The sequence below is a fragment of the Alligator mississippiensis genome, chromosome 3 (genome assembly GCF_030867095.1).
Source record: "Alligator mississippiensis isolate rAllMis1 chromosome 3, rAllMis1, whole genome shotgun sequence".
NCBI classification, from domain to species: Eukaryota; Metazoa; Chordata; order Crocodylia; family Alligatoridae; genus Alligator; species Alligator mississippiensis.
The window spans coordinates 100,464,133-100,481,588 of record NC_081826.1 but is presented as its reverse complement, the minus strand read 5'-3'; the positions used below and the strand labels follow the sequence as shown (position 1 = coordinate 100,481,588).

Below are 17,456 nucleotides of genomic sequence, written 5' to 3'. Positions count from 1 at the left end.
GAATTTAAAAACTCATAATGTACAGTGACTGTCAAATCTTTTGATAGCTTAGATCAACAGTTGAGTAACCAGAAGTCAAGTCCCTCATGTTCTGCACAACAAATTATTTAGATGTCATGTTCTGTGATCTATTCCTCTGATCTTTGCCAATGAACTCTAAAACAAAATAACTGTGCACAGTCTAGAAGTGATTAGAAGAAACACTCTGTTTATTTGAGTTATCTGCTGCATTCCATATCAACTATACTAAATAGATGAGGTTGTTCTGAGAAATACAGGTTCCTTTGTTAGGAAAAGTGCACAAGAATATGGACTCAGCTTTTAAACCATAATACACTGGTTTGAAAATTACTTTCTCCTTGGATAGCTACTGACATTTAAAAAGCCCAAGGTGGAATTGATCTAAGTTACATGGTTTTCTGTAAGCGGTATAGGTTAGGTTGCTTCTGAACAGAACATACGTTTTCCCTTTGATGGGAGCGGGGAAGGCTGCCTGCACTGGCTCAGACCAGCAGGTTGGGGGCATTTCTACATACCACCCAGCAGGCCCTGGGGGCTCCCTGGGCTGCTGGAGACTGCTGAGTGCAGCTAAGTACCCAGGCCACCCCTGCTTGGCTGCCAGGTATGGCGATCATGCCCCCAACCCCCTGTTACAACATCTGTCAGCTATAGGCATCTGTCTGCCACAAGCAGGCAGCGGAAGTGGGGAAAGGAGGCATCTGTTGTACCATGCATGAGCCTCAGCACCTGGACACCTGTGTCCTTGGGCCATGCCCCCACACTCTATCATGAAGCACTCCATGATGTACACACAGAGCTGACACAGAGCCCAGAAGAACCCCTGTGCTTGGGTGCAGCCCCATGGATCCTGACTTGGCTGTCAAGGTCTGAGTGACCACACCTCATCCCACTGCCTGCCTGTAAGTGACAGATGCCTGTGACTAGCAGATGATACAGCAGTGGCAGGAGGCATGCTCACCCATGCCCAGGAACCCAGTCCAGTTCCATGGGGCTATGCCTAATCATGGAAGTTCTCTTGGGCTCCATGTAAGGTCTGTGTGTACATCATGGGGTGGTTCGTGACAGGATGGGGACATGGGTGCTCAGGTACCAACATGCATGAATGGAAAAACAGATGCTTCCCTTCCCCACTCTCACTGCCTGCGGCTGACAGCTGTCCAGAGGCAGGAAGTGGGGCTGGCTGTGAAAAAAGGTCTGTGCTGGAAAGGGGCTGTGCTGACTCAACTTTATGATAACTCAGGGGCGGAGCCCACTGGGCATTCAGCTGGAGCAGCCAAGCATAGGGCAAGTGCTAGCACACTTCCCGGTGAGAGAGGGCTATCAGGGAGCTGCAAAGAAGCCTGGGATGCCAGCGGACAGAGACCTAACGTGAGCTGACAGGAGAACTGGTACTGAAGTTTAATGTACCAGTCTAACCTAAATCAATTAAGTTTCAGTGCACATTGATCCAGGTCTAGCTTAAACAAGGTTCCGCTATTTTTAGATCAGTCTATGTGCATCAAACTTCTGTTCTGTTATGGGACTAGACCAGTCTCCAATCACTTAGACAGGTAAAAATGTAATGTCTGTAACTGGTCCTTTAACAAAGACAAAAACATCTTTAGTGCTCTTGCTTTCTTTACAACCTTGGATCATTATTTAATATCCCAGATGTGGTAGAATTTTGTTTTGAGTGAAATGGATTTGTGTTAGTGGAGAATTTATATTTCAGTTAAGGACCTTGAGCCTGATCTAAAGCTACAAACTAATGTACTGACATTAACACAGTTAATTAATAATGATTTATATTAGATAAGAATTTGATTTCTTATGCCTTCCTGTATGAGTCTTTAGCCAGTGATCCCAGTAACAGGCACTGGGAGTTGCAATACTGAAGCAGAACTAACAGAGAGATTGAAAAAAAAATCATCATTGCCCTAATCATCACTCAGTTGAATGAAAATTCATGAACACAAACAGCTCTATTCTATCTGCATCCTATTATGCTGTGTATGTAAGTCTTAAAGAAATGTCTTCACTGCAAAATGTGTTAAGAGCAAATTTGAAATCATTTTGTGCCTTTCTGTCACAATCTTAAAACACCAGAAGAGAGAAAATACAACCTGTATATGATTCTCATATAGAAATCAATCATGTCTCTACAGTTGTAATAATTCTTATCTTAAACAGAGACTTAAGAAGCTTCTGCCTTTCAACTTTGAGTCAGTATAGATGTCTGAGCAGAGAAACAGGATGCATTATGCCTCAAAGATGCCATATATATGTTCTAGGAAAGTAGAGTTTGCCCCTGTGTACCATACAGGTTGATGTAGAGAAGGAGAGTCTTCTCCAGTAAAGGACTGCACTTAGGCACTTACCAGTCATGAGAAGGGATCTAATTTATCCTCAACTTGCAGTGCAAGTACATTCAGTCCGACACTATTGGTTGTAACCATCTAAGATTTCTCTGTATATAACTACCTGAGCAGCTATATCTAACTATGAACTTTTCAATCTTCCCATTCTTTCAGGGATGACACTGATAGACCTCAGTCCAACAAGGCTCTTAACTGCATGCTCTTATGCTGAACTGTGGCCAAGAACAAGTGTGAACTCTGACACACAGTGAACAAAGACAAAAAAATCCTTAGTGCTCTTGCTTTCTCTACAACCTGGGATCATTATTTAATCAATTTCCCTTCAGTATGCAAACTAATGTGAGAAATACTGAGCCAGCTTTGTTGCGGACACATTGTTTATTATTTTCACATCAGTTTCCCTTCTGGTCTGGCTTCAGTTTTTACCGCAGAATGTAAAATCCCACTGTTAGAACAGGTGCGGGAGTAACAAAAGGGCCTTGTGCAAACAATATTCTTAAATTAAATCTGCTGGTTTTCATCAAGAAACTACATCTGCTGCATTTTCTGTATGTGTCTTTTTTCTCTGCAAATCAATAAATATTTGCAAACAAATAAATAGTAATAAATATATCAATAGATGGCATATCTCTTTTGCTTATTATATATGTAATAAGTAATCTGAAAATGGTCAGCTGTGTTATATTAAACAAGAGACAAACTTCCATAAGCTCAGTTTTTTCACCTGCATTGTCTATCTGGAACTATTATAGCAGATGTAAGTGATCTTATTCCTTCTAGCATTATTTTATATATACCATTGGAGGCAGCTTAACTTGGATATAATTTATCTAAGCTTGAAAAGCCAAAACAAATGGCTTTGTGTGGTTCATGATACAAAATGCCTCTCTTGCTGGAATATTAGCTTTTCTTGTCTCAGGAAATCTGGGGATAAAAATAAAAGCTTGAGGCAAGGAATTTTTTTTCTATTGTACATTGAAAAGAAAAATAGAAAAAACAATGTGGGACATACCAAGCAATGTCAGAACACAGGCAAGTATGGCTATAAGTGCTCCAGTGCTAAGTCCTGCAGGTAAGATGTATGCCTCTGCATTGCAAGTCTGAGCTATGCCATCTGCATCACAGTCACACACTCTAATGGTGAGGGTATTAGTGCTACTAAGTGAAGGAGAGCCACTGTCCACAATGAATATTGGCAAATAGAAAACAGACTGTTCCTGTCTCCGGAATCCATTTCTCCTCGTTAGCACCGTTGCAGTGTTGTCTAGAGAAAGGAGAAAGACAAGTATGAGATCTATATATTTCTAAAGGAGTAATCCTTTTGGGGTGCTTTTTGTTTGCTTTAAGTTTTATATTATTTCATTTGCTTCTGATTCCTGGGTGATAGGCAGCAATGTGATGTCTCCTAGAGCTCACATACAAACAAACACGTCCATGTGCACTCTCATACTAAAAGCATGAAGGTCTCCATTTACCAGCAAAGTTTATTCTGCAATTGTGGGGGCCTTTAAACTTTTAATCACAATTACAGCACCACCTTCTTGACACAAAATTCATGATGAGGGTATGGTAAAGTAGAAATGAAAGGTTATGTTTTGCTGGTTACTTAAAGTATATGCTTTGATTTAACTATTCAATTCTCATTTTCAAGTTTCAGTTCCATGTTTTGGGAATGTGCACAGATCTACACAATCTTGCAGCTGGAAGGGCTCATTGGATGACCTCCTGAAAATGTACCTAGACAGCTGGCTCGCTAGGCATAACTATCAAAATATGCTTTCCTATCACAAGCACATCTTTTTGCATGCAAGCATTTGGTACATGTCAGGTAAAAGCACATATAATTTTCATCTGCATGCACAAAGACTTACTTATGTGCAATGTATAGGAATCTACACATGCAATGAATGTGCAATACGTATGAATACATATATAAGTATATGCAGTATATATACACTTAAAGCAGGACTTGAAATGTCAATTTGTTTGGATTTGTGTTGTGTCTTCAGTGAACGAGTGTCCCTGGTGGTCTACAGACACATGGCAGTGGAACAAGTCACTTCTTCCAGGTGTATAATTGCATCTAAGAAAATTAAGAAGTTCAATAGCTTCCAATAATGATAAAATAGAAGTATAGCTAAGATATAATTAGCAGCTCACAAGCAATTGAAGGCAAGTTTTGCAAGCTTTAGTAAGCCTGTCAAATAAATATAGCTGTCACAACTGATTAGAAGTGTTTAGTATGGTAGTTCAAATAATGATTTGCTTCCCAATTGGATACAGGAAATGGTTGGGTAGCAGTTTTCCTATTCAGCACACATAACAATTTTAAAGTATTTTTGTTAAAATAAATGTTTTTAAATATAATAAAATAAAACGATGGATAGTTGAATCAATTTTCCTTTGCAACTTTTTGTTCTGATTTTAAAGGTCAAGTAGTTAAGAACAGCTCACCACTGTTTTATTATCCCTAATGTTAAAAAAAAGGCAAAATGAAGACTCTAAAAATAAAAGTGCAGCATTTGGCTCAGTCTTGGAGATACTTATGCTCATGCTTATCTCTTCTTTTGAACTTAACAAGACCACTAATGTGGTAAAATATGTGCTTCAGTGCTCTGCTGAACTGTGCCCTAAGTCTAAATCTCCTAAGAGCTATGCCCAGAAGTGAACGTGCTCAATGCAGATGTGTGAACACTGAGAAGTAGGAACTTATGTCTCTAAGGCAGTGGTGTTCAACCTGTGGCATGGGTGTGGCATGCAGCAGACTGAGGCGGCAACATGCACCACAGTGGCAGATAGCGCAGGGATCAAAAAGCAAAGCATTATCTTAAGCAGGAAGCATAAGGCAGGGAACAGAAAGCCAAGCAGCAGATCAGGTAAGGGAATAGCACATGTAGGGGGTGGGGTAATTTGTGTCATGCCTATCAAAATGGTTGGCCCTCACATCCTTAACGTATCCCTATTTGGTATAAGGCAAAGCTATGCTGAGACACTCTGCACTTCTGCAGCACAAAAGCAGGCTCTCCACGCATGACAAAAAACAACATGACCACTTGAATACAGTGCTACTCAAGAGATGAGGGATGAGTGCACAGTGCTCTTTTAAATCAGTTATTCTAGGTCTGGTTTAGGAGCTTGCATATTTGGATCATTCGAAGGGTGTCAGCTCAATGCTGTCTTGGCTCTGTATAAACTAGGCTTCAGTGTGGTTTATGCACAGTTGTGCATGGATACATAAGAAAATACAATAATTTGTTTCTAAGTGCAGACATCCAACATGTAAGAAGTTAGGTGATACAATAATCTGACTTCCTTCTCTGCTGATTTAGTCATTGCTGAAGGTGATGTCTTCATCTTGGCCACCTTTTTAACTTGTTCTTGACTACATGTTTCAACAGTATGTTGTACCAGGGTCCCCAAGTCCCAGAATCTAATCTCAAAGGCCTATACTTGCTATTACTCATCTATACATTTGAGCTACCAAATCATATTTGACTTTTCTGATACTGCTTGTATGAGGAGACTTAAACATGCCACTAAGTGCTTGCAACTTGAGATAGTAAATTGGAGACAGCTGGGTGAGACAGCTTTATCAGTAGCACAAATTTTCTGACTAGTCAACCAGAAAGAAAAGATATTTAATTTCCTGTTATTTCATTTTTTTCTTGTTTAGGATGAAGGGTAGATCACAGTGTGGATCCAATTCATAAAAATGACCTATCAAATAGGACCTTTTTATCTCAACATATGTTTAATTAACATATTTTACTAAAAAGAGCTACCTCTTTTTTTTTTACTCTGGCTAGTACTATAGAGCATACACAGTAATACAGGAATGAGGAGGAGTCTTGTTTTATTTACTTTAGCCATTAACTAAGTAGACTGATCAGATTCCAGTGCCGTACCAGCTGCAGTAACTACTAAGGACCCTGATTAGGAGTGCGTTCTTGGTATTTTTCACTAATGGAAATGTGATGTCAATGGAAGTTTTCTGCATTGATCTCTGTACAGATCTTTACAGCCCCATGCCACACATGTAAATATTGTGCATAGCCTAAAACACGAGTACTGAGCTTCTACCTTCAAAAACATTCTTCTGTAGCTTACATACTCATTGAAAAGATTTGTTTTTTTCAAAGGAATGCTTGTTTGCCATGTGTTTTAAGGCTCATTTCTCAATGCCCTAAGTTATATTAATAAAACATGAAGCTCAGGACATTTTTCAGCCTCTGCCCCAAGGTAAAATCTAATTTGGAAAAAGACCTATAAATACGGAAAAAAAGGAAAAAGAATTACTTGGAAAAAAATAAGATTTGAAGTCCCTCTGTTTAGCTCAAGGCTTTGAGTGAGTTAAACAACAGTTTCTTTCTCTTGACAGATAATCTATAGATAAAAATTACTCTGGGGGCTGATTGCTCTTTAATTAATGGCCTTACTGCAAGGGACATTCCCCTAGATGATAATCAGGATTACCCATCTCAAAAAATAAGGTGCCAGACAGAATGTTATCTCATAGGTTTCCCTACTACATCTGTATTCCTACCTTTGTTATCTTGCAGTGTAAAATTGTGGTTATTTGCTGCCTCTGCTGTCAAACTGAAGTAGAACTGGTGGCCGTTCGGTGGGTCATCTTTATCAATAGCACTGATTTTCTGGATAACCTGAAAACAATGTAAATTTCAAATTATATTTAGATTTATATTTGATAATATCAATCATACAAGTATATTTAATCACATAGTCTGTATACAATATTGTAAGGTCATGTGATAAAATGTTTTTGTCAGGTGGTTTTGATCACTTGACTCATATTCTCCTCACTCTTGTTTTCCTATTTGAAAATTTAAGTAACTTCAGAGATCATTAAAAACATGCAATATCCTCATATCTTCCCCAATGCCAAAGTGCACTTGTTCAAGTCATTTCTCTATGTCAAATTTTCAATTCTTAATGAGATAACCAATGATGGAATTGAGATCTGGTATTTCACTATGCATCAAGACTAAGAATACAAGCAAAACATTATTGGAAAGAGAATATCTTGTGAATGAAAATAACTGTTGGTGTAGTGTGGTACTCACTGGGTATATATCTACATTTGTGCTTTACTGCAGAGTTGATTAATTAGCTCTGCAGTAAAACATAACAATCTACACATGTGCTCGTATTATGAGCAGGAAACTAATTAATTCCACCACCGAATAGTACTGTCAGGGAAGTACTACCGTGCAGTAATTACATGCACTGAAATGCAAGTATGGACAGTGACAGGGGCAGGCTGGGGCACAAGGGTGCTAAAGTGCAGGGGCAGGGTGGGGGAAGGGATGATGGCCTGCTGCCTAGCCCCACACTTTAGCATCCTTGTACCCCCACCAGCCCCGCCACAGCCTGACACTACCACACAGAGCCTGGAGCTGACCCCCCGGACCCCTGCCAGCCTGGGGCTACTCCACCCTGGCTCAAACTGCTGTGGTGTTGGGCACACATGTAGACACTGTGCCCAGGAGCAGCTGACTCCAGTGCAAACTGTGCTGGAGTTTATTTTGTCACCTTAATAGCACATGTAGATGCACCAGTTATTTGTGGGTCCAACTGATGTCACACTTTATCTACAAACTGCAAATGCAAACACAAAGAACACATCTTTAGTTCACTTGGATTCAAGGCAGAACTGGGTGCATCTACACATGTAGTTTAAGGGTGTTTGGATCTGAAAGCTTGCAAAGAAAGACATTTCTTTGCTATTATTTAGTTAGTCTAATAAAATATATCACCTCTAACCCAAGAGCTTTGTTTGTCTCTATTTTTAGACCAACACGGCTACAATATATTTCCCCGAAACATGGAAGATATTGTATTTAGCCATTTGGAAATGTAAACTTCATTGCTAATCAAAAAAGAAGAAATTTTCCCCTCTTTGCCAGACATCAGAAACCTCCAGGGAAGAAGCCTGCATAATCTGCATATTACAGAGCAACTGTCTCACAAAAGGACTCTGAAGAACCCTGGAGAAAAAAAAAAAACTTCTACCCTATACCTCCCCTGTGCAAAATAAAGTTTCTTTTCTACCTGGGAAAACTATTACCATCTTCAAATTGTCCTCAGCCTGACAAAGGGTGTTTGGATCTGAAACCTTGCAAAGAACGAAAAATGTTTTGCCAATATTTGATTGGTTTAATAAAAGATAATGCCTCTAACCAAGATCTTTGTTTGTAACAAAAACGATGCTGTTTAGCTAATGCACATTAAACTAGGCTAATCAGGATTTTTCTAGTACCTCACAATTGTACTGGAAAAATGGAACTTCACAATGATACGTGCTTTGTTCTGGGGGTGGGGGGGAATGGCGCTTTAGAGTAGCTGTAAGAACCGCTCTAATTAAAGTGCTATCTCATATATCACCATCCTAACATTTAAAAATGGCAGTGGGGGCATTAAAAAATGGCGGCAGGGCATTTAAAAATGGTGGTAGGGGCTGATATGCGAGACACAGGAAGCCCGGCGGGCTTTAAACTAGGCTCATCAGGGGGAGGGGAAGATGAGGGCAGGGGAAGCCATGGACCACCAAACCATGTGGCACCCACAAGGACAGCCCAGCCTGAAGAAGGAGAACATCAGGAACCTGCAATCCATGGGGCGGCCAGCAGTACAGCACAGGTAAGCAATAAGCAGGTAAGCAATAAGGGGCCCTTTGGGAATCGGAGCTAGGGGGCAAAAAAGGCACCAGTCACAGGGCTCAAGTGCCTATATACTAATGCTAGGAGCATGGGGAACAAGCAGGATGAACTAGCACTCCTGCTTGCAGAAAACACCTACGACTTAGTAGGGCTAACTGAAACCTGGTGGGATTCTTCCCACTACTGGGCGGTACATATTGAGGGTTATAGGCTGTACAGAAAGGACAGGGTGGGGAAGAAAGGGGGAGGGGTTGCGCTCTGTCAATGAGCAATATACTTTGAGCCTCATCAAGATGGAATCGAAGGAGGAGAAAGTAGAAGGATTGTGGGTTAAGTTACATGGGGGGCAAGGAGAAAGGGATTTGGTGGTAGGGGTCTGCTACAGACCCCCACACCAAGGGGAAGAACTAGATTTGAGGCTCCTGAGGCAGCTCCCAGAGACCATAAAAACTAAGGAGGCGGTAGTCATGGGGGACTTAAACTACCCAGACATCAGCTGGGAGACAGACAGAAAAGTCCCACCATTCACGCACGTTCCTATCCTGCATACAGGACCTCCACCTGACACAGGAGGTACACGGTCCCACTAGGGGGAATGCCTTACTGGACTTGGTACTGGCCATGGGGGATGATATGGTAGGGGACCTACAGATTGGTAGTCACCTGGGGGACAGTGATCACCAAATAATAGAATTCATCATAAGATGTCGAGTGGGTAAGGTAATTAGTAGGGTGAAAGCGCTAGACTTTAGGAAAGCTGATTTCAATGAACTCAGGTGATTAGTCAAGGACACACTGCAGAGTAGGAGTTTTGAAGAGATGGGAGCCCAGGAAGCGTGGCTGTACCTTAAGGAAATGATCCTTCGGGCACAGAGGGAGATGATCTCAATGCGAGGAAAAAGAGGGAAAGGGACCAGGAGGCTTCCTTGGCTGACCAGAGAAATCCAGGGCAGCCTGCGGACTAAAAGGGGAGCATATGAAACGTGGAAACGGGGAGAGACTACCAAAGAGGAGTATACCTCCTCTGCTCGCACGTGTAGGGAGGCAGTTAGACGGGCCAAAGCTACCATGGAGCTGAGGATGGCATCGCAAGTAAAGGATAACAAAAAATTGTTTTTTAGATATATAGGGAGCAAAAGGAAGGCCCAGGGTGGAATAGGACCCCTACTAAATGGGCAGAAGCAATTGGTGACGGACAGGGGGGACAAGGTTGAACTCCTCAATGAGTTCTTTGCCTCTGTGTTCCTAAGTGAGGGGCAGGACAAGGCTCTCACTGGGATTGTATAGAGGCAGCAGCAGGACACCAGACTACCAAGCGTAGACCCTGAGATGGTGCAGGGTCACTTGGAGGAACTGGATGCCTTTAAGTCGGCAGGCCCGGATGAGCTCCATCCGAGGGTACTGAAGGCACTGGCGGACATCATTGTGCAACCACTGGTGGTAATATTTGAGCAGTCGTGGCGCATGAGCCAGGTCCCGGAGGACTCGAAAAGGGCCAATGTGGTTCCCATTTTCAAGAAGGGGAGGAAGGAGGACCCAGGCAACTATAGGCCAGTCAGTCTCACCTCCATCCTAGGCAACGTCTTTGAAAAAATTATCAAGGCTCACATTTGCGAGAGCCCGGCAGGACAAATTATGCTGAGGGGAAACCAGCACGGGTTCGTAGCAGGTAGATCATGCCTGACTAATCTAGTCTCTTTTTATGACCAGGTTACAAAATGCCTGGACGCAGGAGTAGGGGTTGATGTCGTATACTTAGACTTCAGGAAGGCCTTCAATACGATATCCCACCCCATACTGGTAAACAAGTTAAGAGGCTGTGACTTGGATGACTACACAGTCTGGTGGGTGGCGAATTGGCTAGATGGTCACACCCAGAGAGTAGTAGTGGATGGGTTGGTATCGACCTGGAAGGGTGTGGGCAGTGGGGTCCCGCGGGGCTCAGTCCTTGGACCGACACTCTTCAATATCTTCATCAGTGACTTGGAGAAGGGAGTGAAGTGTACTCTGTCCAAGTTTGCAGATGACACAAAACTGTGGGGAGAAGTGGACACGCCGGAGGGCAGGGAACAACTACAAGCAGACCTGCAAAGGTTGGACAAGTGGGCAGAAAACAGCAGAATGCAATTCAACAAGGAGAAATGCAAAGTGCTGCACCTAGGGAGGAAAAATGTCCAGCATACCTACTGCCTAGGAAATGACCTGCTTGGTGGAACGGAAGTGGAAAGGGATCTTGGAGTCCTAGTGGACTCCAAGATGAACATGAGTGGGCAGTGTGACGAAGCCATCAGAAAAGCTAATGGCACTTTATCGTGCATCAGCAGATGAATGACGAACAGATCGAAGGAGGTGATACTTCTCCTCTATCGGGCGCTGGTCAGACCGCAGTTGGAATACTGTATGCAGTTTTGGGTGCCAGACTTCAAGAGGGATGTGGATAACCTGGAGAGGGTCCAGAGAAGGGCCACTCGTATGGTTAAGGGCTTGCAGGCCAAGCCCTATGAGGAGAGACTGGGGCACCTGGACCTCTTCAGCCTCCGCAAGAGAAGGTTGAGAGGTGACCTTGTGGCTGCCTATAAGTTCATCACAGGGGCAAAGAAGGGAATTGGTGAGGTTTTATTTACCAAGGTGCCCCCGGGGGATACACAAAATAATGGCCACAAGCTAGCAGAGAGCAGATTTAGACTAGACATTAGGAAGATCTTCTTCACAGTTAGAGTGGCCAATGTCTGGAACGGGCTCCCAAGAAAGGTGGTGCTCTCCCCTACCCTGGGGTTCTTCAAGAGGAGGCTGGATATGCATCTAGCTGGGGTCATCTAGACCCAGCTCTCTTTCCTGCCTATGCAGGGGGTCGAACTCGAAGATCTATTGAGGTCCCTTCCGACCCTAGCATCTATGAATCTATGAAGCTTCTGGAGTGCACCAGTTGTAACACTCTAGCATACTTCATTAATCAAAAGGAATTCCAGAGCATCAGGGCAGCCTTGCTACACATGTATAGGCACCCATAGGTACTAAATTTAATGTGCATTACCTAAAGTGCATTAATGAATGTAGAGATATGCCCACTGCATATTAATCTGATATTAATATCATTTTTTAAAACTTTAAAAATATTTTTATTTCTGAAAAAAAATCTGAAATATTATTCTAAACTATACCAAATAAAATAAGCTAATTTATTTCTTATTTATAATTTGGATGTGTAATGGTTATATGTATCTAAAGACCAACAGCAATGGTTAAAGCAGAAACAACATTAAGCGTTTTATCCAGTCCAACTCTATTCTGTGTTCAATGGTCCTGTTATTCAGTTTCTTAGTTGCCTTTCAGCACAAGCTGTTAATCATGTTCATCACACTATCTGTTGCTGTTTTAAACCTTGCTGTTTGAAGAAGTAGATCAGTGATTTCTGCCATGAAAGGGGCGAAAGGGTGAGACTTGGGAGCAAGCACTGAGGTAGGAGTTCAGTAGTGCCATGGGAACACATCAGATTTGTGAATTTCATGAGTGAAAACTGCAGCAGTTCCCTGGTGGGAAAGTGCAAGGAGTTAAGGGATGCTTTATGTTCTTTTATCAAGTAACGGGAAGATAATTTTGTATGACAAATTTTCAGAGAAACTAGGTGCATCTACATGTGCCCCTGCCTCACATTGGTACAGTACCCACCAGTACTACACAGTCCCAGCAGTGCCTGGTTATTTTTAAATGCTACGTCGCCGTAGCGATGAGCTACGGTGATGTTGTTCATCACTACAGCGATGTAGCACTCGTGTCACAGTTTGTGCCTACCGATGCTACGTCACTGTATTGACAAGCTACGTCACCGTAGCTCATTGCTAAGGTAACGTAATGTCTTATGTAGACATGCCCACTGAAGAAAAATGCTGATGTCAATAGAAACAAAGGGAGTCAGGACCTCCAAAAAGTCAGTCTTGTGAGGGCAAAGCCACATCATTTCTTTTACAGGAATAATTTACATGAGATAAAGTAATCCAAAACCATTTTTTTCTCAACCCATCTGAAGACACAACAGCCAGTTAGTAGTTTTAGGGATAATAAAAGATTTTTAATTCCAGGAAGTATGGAATATTCTAATCCTAGTGAAATAACTGATAATTATGCTTGCCTATCACTTGTACCATTTCCAGGCATTCATGACATAATGTTTAATTTGCCCATGTAAAGAAACCTGTAGACATTAGTAATCTTATGTTACTTTTCATCTCTAATTTGTACTTCCACTTTTTGCAACGAGTATGCTAGAGATCTTAGAATATAATCATCTCATTGCAGAAAAAAGTGATACTATGATGTGTAGCAGAAACAAATATTCAACAAAAAAACTATCTTAAAGTTTTCAAGCTTTTAAAAGAAATTACTGCAAAGCTGATATGAATAAACACTAGAAATATCAATCAGCACCTGGCCAGGTTGAGCGTTTTCACAGACAGTGGTCTCATACTCCATGGCAAACTCAGGAGCATTGTCATTAATGTCAAGGATAGTGATAGCCACATAACCTCTTCCAATCTGTGCTGGATTCTCTGTTCAGAAAAACAAACAAGCAGAGCTCATTACAGGTCATTTTTTTTTGGTCAATGCACTTTGTATTTGCATTTTCCCTTTGCACAAAGTAATCAAAACCAATTACAATAGAAACACAATGAGAAATAAATCCAGGCTAAATTTCTGTCCCTGATCAAAACAATGAGAATTCTGCTATAAATTCACTGACAGTTTTGCTTTATTTAGGCCAAAGTTGTAGTACCATAGCAGCAAAACATAGCTGAAGGGATGAGAATGAGTAATATAATACTACTGCCCGTGGATTCACATCAGAACAGCAAAACACTATTCACCTTGGATAGATTATGGTAAGAATGGGTAAAATATAAGTTTATTCAATTAATTCTCCTCAGGAAATGATGCTGTTCAGACTCCTAGGGAACCATGACAGACCCCAAGAATAAAGCATCTGTCTACCTAATTCAGTGGTTTACAACCTCTTGTAGACTCAAGGCACTCCTCATCATACTCAAGAGACCCTTAAAAATGTCAGCTCTTAGTTTTCCTTCATTTTTGGACTACAGAAAAATAATAGAGCAATTCTTCTGTTGCAAAGAACTCAGAAAAATTACAGCAGGTCAGACTGTGTTCAGCACTATGAATTCCTATTTGAAATCTCTGGGTTTATCTTGTGAAGTATGTATATATGTTTGCACACCCAACAATGCTAATGGCACCCTGCAGCACCTTTAAAAGAAAGAGTACCCTGGGGTATGTTAAGCAGTCCTGCAGGGTGCCGTGGTTATGAATCACTGACAATGAATCTCAAAGGTACAGTGGAACCCACTAGAGCAGAGATGTGCAAGATGTAATACTCTTGTAGTTAAGACACACAAAAAAATTTAGGATCCTCTCACATAAACATGGTGCGATTCCTCGCAGACCTGAATTACATCCCCAAACTGTAGCAATCACGGATTGTTGCAATGCTGACTATCTTCACCCGCTTTAGCATATTCACTGGTAAGGCAGTTTTGTACAGTTTAGATCTTTTTACAGGTGTTAAACCAGAAAAATTGTTAATTTGCTGAGAAAGGGGCATTACAGAGTTACCATAAACCTGCTGAGGGGATAAAATACTTGACTGCAATGAGATTAGGGGTCAAGATCAGCATTAAATCCTATATAGCTGAAATTTGGTGGCATAAGCAGACAGGCCTACAATATGTAATACAGCTATTTTGATATAAATATCAGTTTTTAGGCTGGCTTAAGAATGAGTGAGATTCCATTATTTGCTACAGAAAGTTACAACTTAAAATGATATTTGTGATGAAGCTGAGTAGATAAAACAATGGCATAGAACTGGATATTTCTGTATGTTTTTCAAGGGAATTTTTGCTTTCTATTGTTACCTAGGTTTTCAGATTCTGAGACGTGAGAGTCACTCCATTAATAATAATTTTAATTAATTATAATGTAAAATAAAAGTAGACTCCAAGGTGCAGACTTTTCATTCACAGGTGATAAGGAAAATGTAAGCAATCTTCCCAGTCTCTGATGAGCCAGGGACCAACAGGGCTCCAACCATAAATTCAAACATCTTGAGGATTTTACAAGGCACTTTTGCCTCTTTTGCAATCATTGGTTTCATTGTAGAGTGTTTTGGGGTTGTTTTTTTTTGCCTGCTGGGCCAAAAACCTGGCCCTGAGAGTAAAAGATAAATTTATAGGTATATTAAGTCACAAATGTTATCTTTCAGGTTGAACATAAAATGAATATCACTGAAACCAGTATGCAACAGTTTCTTAAAATAGCAAGTCAAAGAACTGAGAAAAGATGTATTCCCATAAATCAGCATAGTAGCAATAAGGAGTGACAATTGAATCGGGAAATTCTTTACTATCACATCTATATTCTGAATGCAATAGCAGAAATGTATCACTCTCAAAAAATGTAGTTGCTGTAGAAAATGCTTTACTTCTGCAACATTTAAATGACATTTTCAAACATTTAACTAGTACATGAACTTAGGAAGCCTGATTCTTCAGTGTTTTGTATCTTACAGAGTCACTTACATCTGTAAAAAGTGAATATATAAGTATGGTACAAAACAGTACTCAAATGTTAGGGGCATGAACCAGGAAGATATTCCCTTCTCCAAACTTGTTAAAACTTTCAGAAACAACCAGTAGTTGCCATCTGTCAGTGGTGTCATGATACCACCCAAAGCTGTGTCATGCCCTCCATAGCCCCATACCATTTTTCAACACTAAACTCCTTAATTTGGCTCTCCTTCCAAATGTAACGCTTTTCACACCTTTTATACTGACTTTTCAGAAGCTTACATAACTACACAAGACACAAGCCAAAGAGAGAGTTAGTCCTTTTACATATATGCTTTATTTATAACAAATCCCCACTTGATTATCTCTAGGAAGGCCAGTCAATTAATTGTCAATGCAGATGACCAGTTCTTATACTTAAATCTGATGCTTTATGCTCATATTGTTTATAAAACTTTAAATTGTAACTTACGACTCTCCATAGCCAAGACAGTGATGTTATGAACAGCATTAGTTTCTCTATCCAAAGACTTGGCAGTTGTAATGACTCCACTGTTGGCATCGATATTGAAATATCTCTCCAGGTCAGTGTTTCGATCTATTGAGTACCTAGGTGAAAGATGAAAGAAAACTTTTGATTTATGTTCAATTACAGTTTTTAAAAACATTTCATTGATTTCTCATTAGAGAGAAAGAACTTTGGTTGTTCCCTCCTTTGGGGTTTTTCTTTTCTTTTTTTTTATTAGTCAAGTTTCTCTAAGGTGTACAGAGAAAAAAATGCATGTTTAGCCTCTTAAAATTATCAAATAAACTGTGTTGAGAGTAGCTGGTTTTGTTCCTACATTTCTTTCTCATTAGAGAGAAAGAACTTTGGTTGTTCCCTCCTTTGGGGTTTTTCTTTTCTTTTTTTTTATTAGTCAAGTTTCTCTAAGGTGTACAGAGAAAAAAATGCATGTTTAGCCTCTTAAAATTATCAAATAAACTGTGTTGAGAGTAGCTGGTTTTGTTCCTACATTTCATACTGCCCTCTTAAGTAAAATTACATGTATTTCCCTTTCCTTTCTTCTCCTTACTTTTTGCCTTAAGGCACCTATCCATTTATTCATGGAGTAGTACGGTTCTGCACCCAACCCAATGTGAAACAAAGTTGGAAGCCTGCCATATGGTTGAATCTATTTCATGCAGTTCCCAGCAGACCTGGCACAGAACTTGCTATTGCTAGAGAATGGCCCCTGTATTACCCTATGCTACAGGAGATGGCATAAGAAATTTAGAATAGGTCAGGGGATTACATGTCACCACTGTCAGCTCCCCATGCTTTCCTGTCATAAGATAAACACAGGTTCACATCATTGGCCCATAGCTGTTACCTCCAAACTGCCTTTACAATGAAGGAATCTGTTTATTAGAATAGAAAACAATAAGAAGGAAGATCCATGGGTTTATTGAGAAGAAGGGAAAGGGATTTAGGTATCTTTGGATTTACTAATGATACCTTCTTGACAAATGATTAAATAATATGCCAGATTCTGCCACTTTTACTTCTACAGATTAAGCAGTTGCCTACCCTTTAGTGTATTTAGTACTCAACCTCAATAAGTCTCAATTCCTTGATAACCATTTATTTCCTTGCCACATCCTCTATTTTTGTTGAGTTTGAGGTTTTAGAAATGTCTGGGCTTATAAGTGCAACATTTCCTGAATTTCAACAATTCAGATATTTAATCAATATCAATGTTATCTAGTTTTTCTTATTTGAACACATAAGGCATGTCCAGAGGAGTGTGTATGTGCAGGGGTGCACGTTTCCCGTGGCACAAAAAGCA

General features: G+C 40.6%; 1 protein-coding gene across 5 annotated transcripts in view; it reads right to left on the bottom strand.

The window, feature by feature from the left end:
• LOC102571468 (cadherin-7) overlaps window positions 1-17,456 on the bottom strand; it is a 124,295-nt gene that overhangs the window by 11,035 nt on the left and 95,804 nt on the right. For all 5 annotated transcript variants that reach the window (XM_019490613.2, XM_019490612.2, XM_006259038.3 and 2 more), the window contains 4 exons: window positions 16,103-16,239; window positions 13,481-13,602; window positions 6,922-7,039; window positions 3,391-3,642 (listed from right to left, as the gene is read on the bottom strand). In XM_019490613.2, coding sequence (XP_019346158.1) covers window positions 3,391-3,642; window positions 6,922-7,039; window positions 13,481-13,602; window positions 16,103-16,239 — 629 coding nt within the window. The remainder of the gene's footprint in view (window positions 1-3,390; window positions 3,643-6,921; window positions 7,040-13,480; window positions 13,603-16,102; window positions 16,240-17,456) is intronic.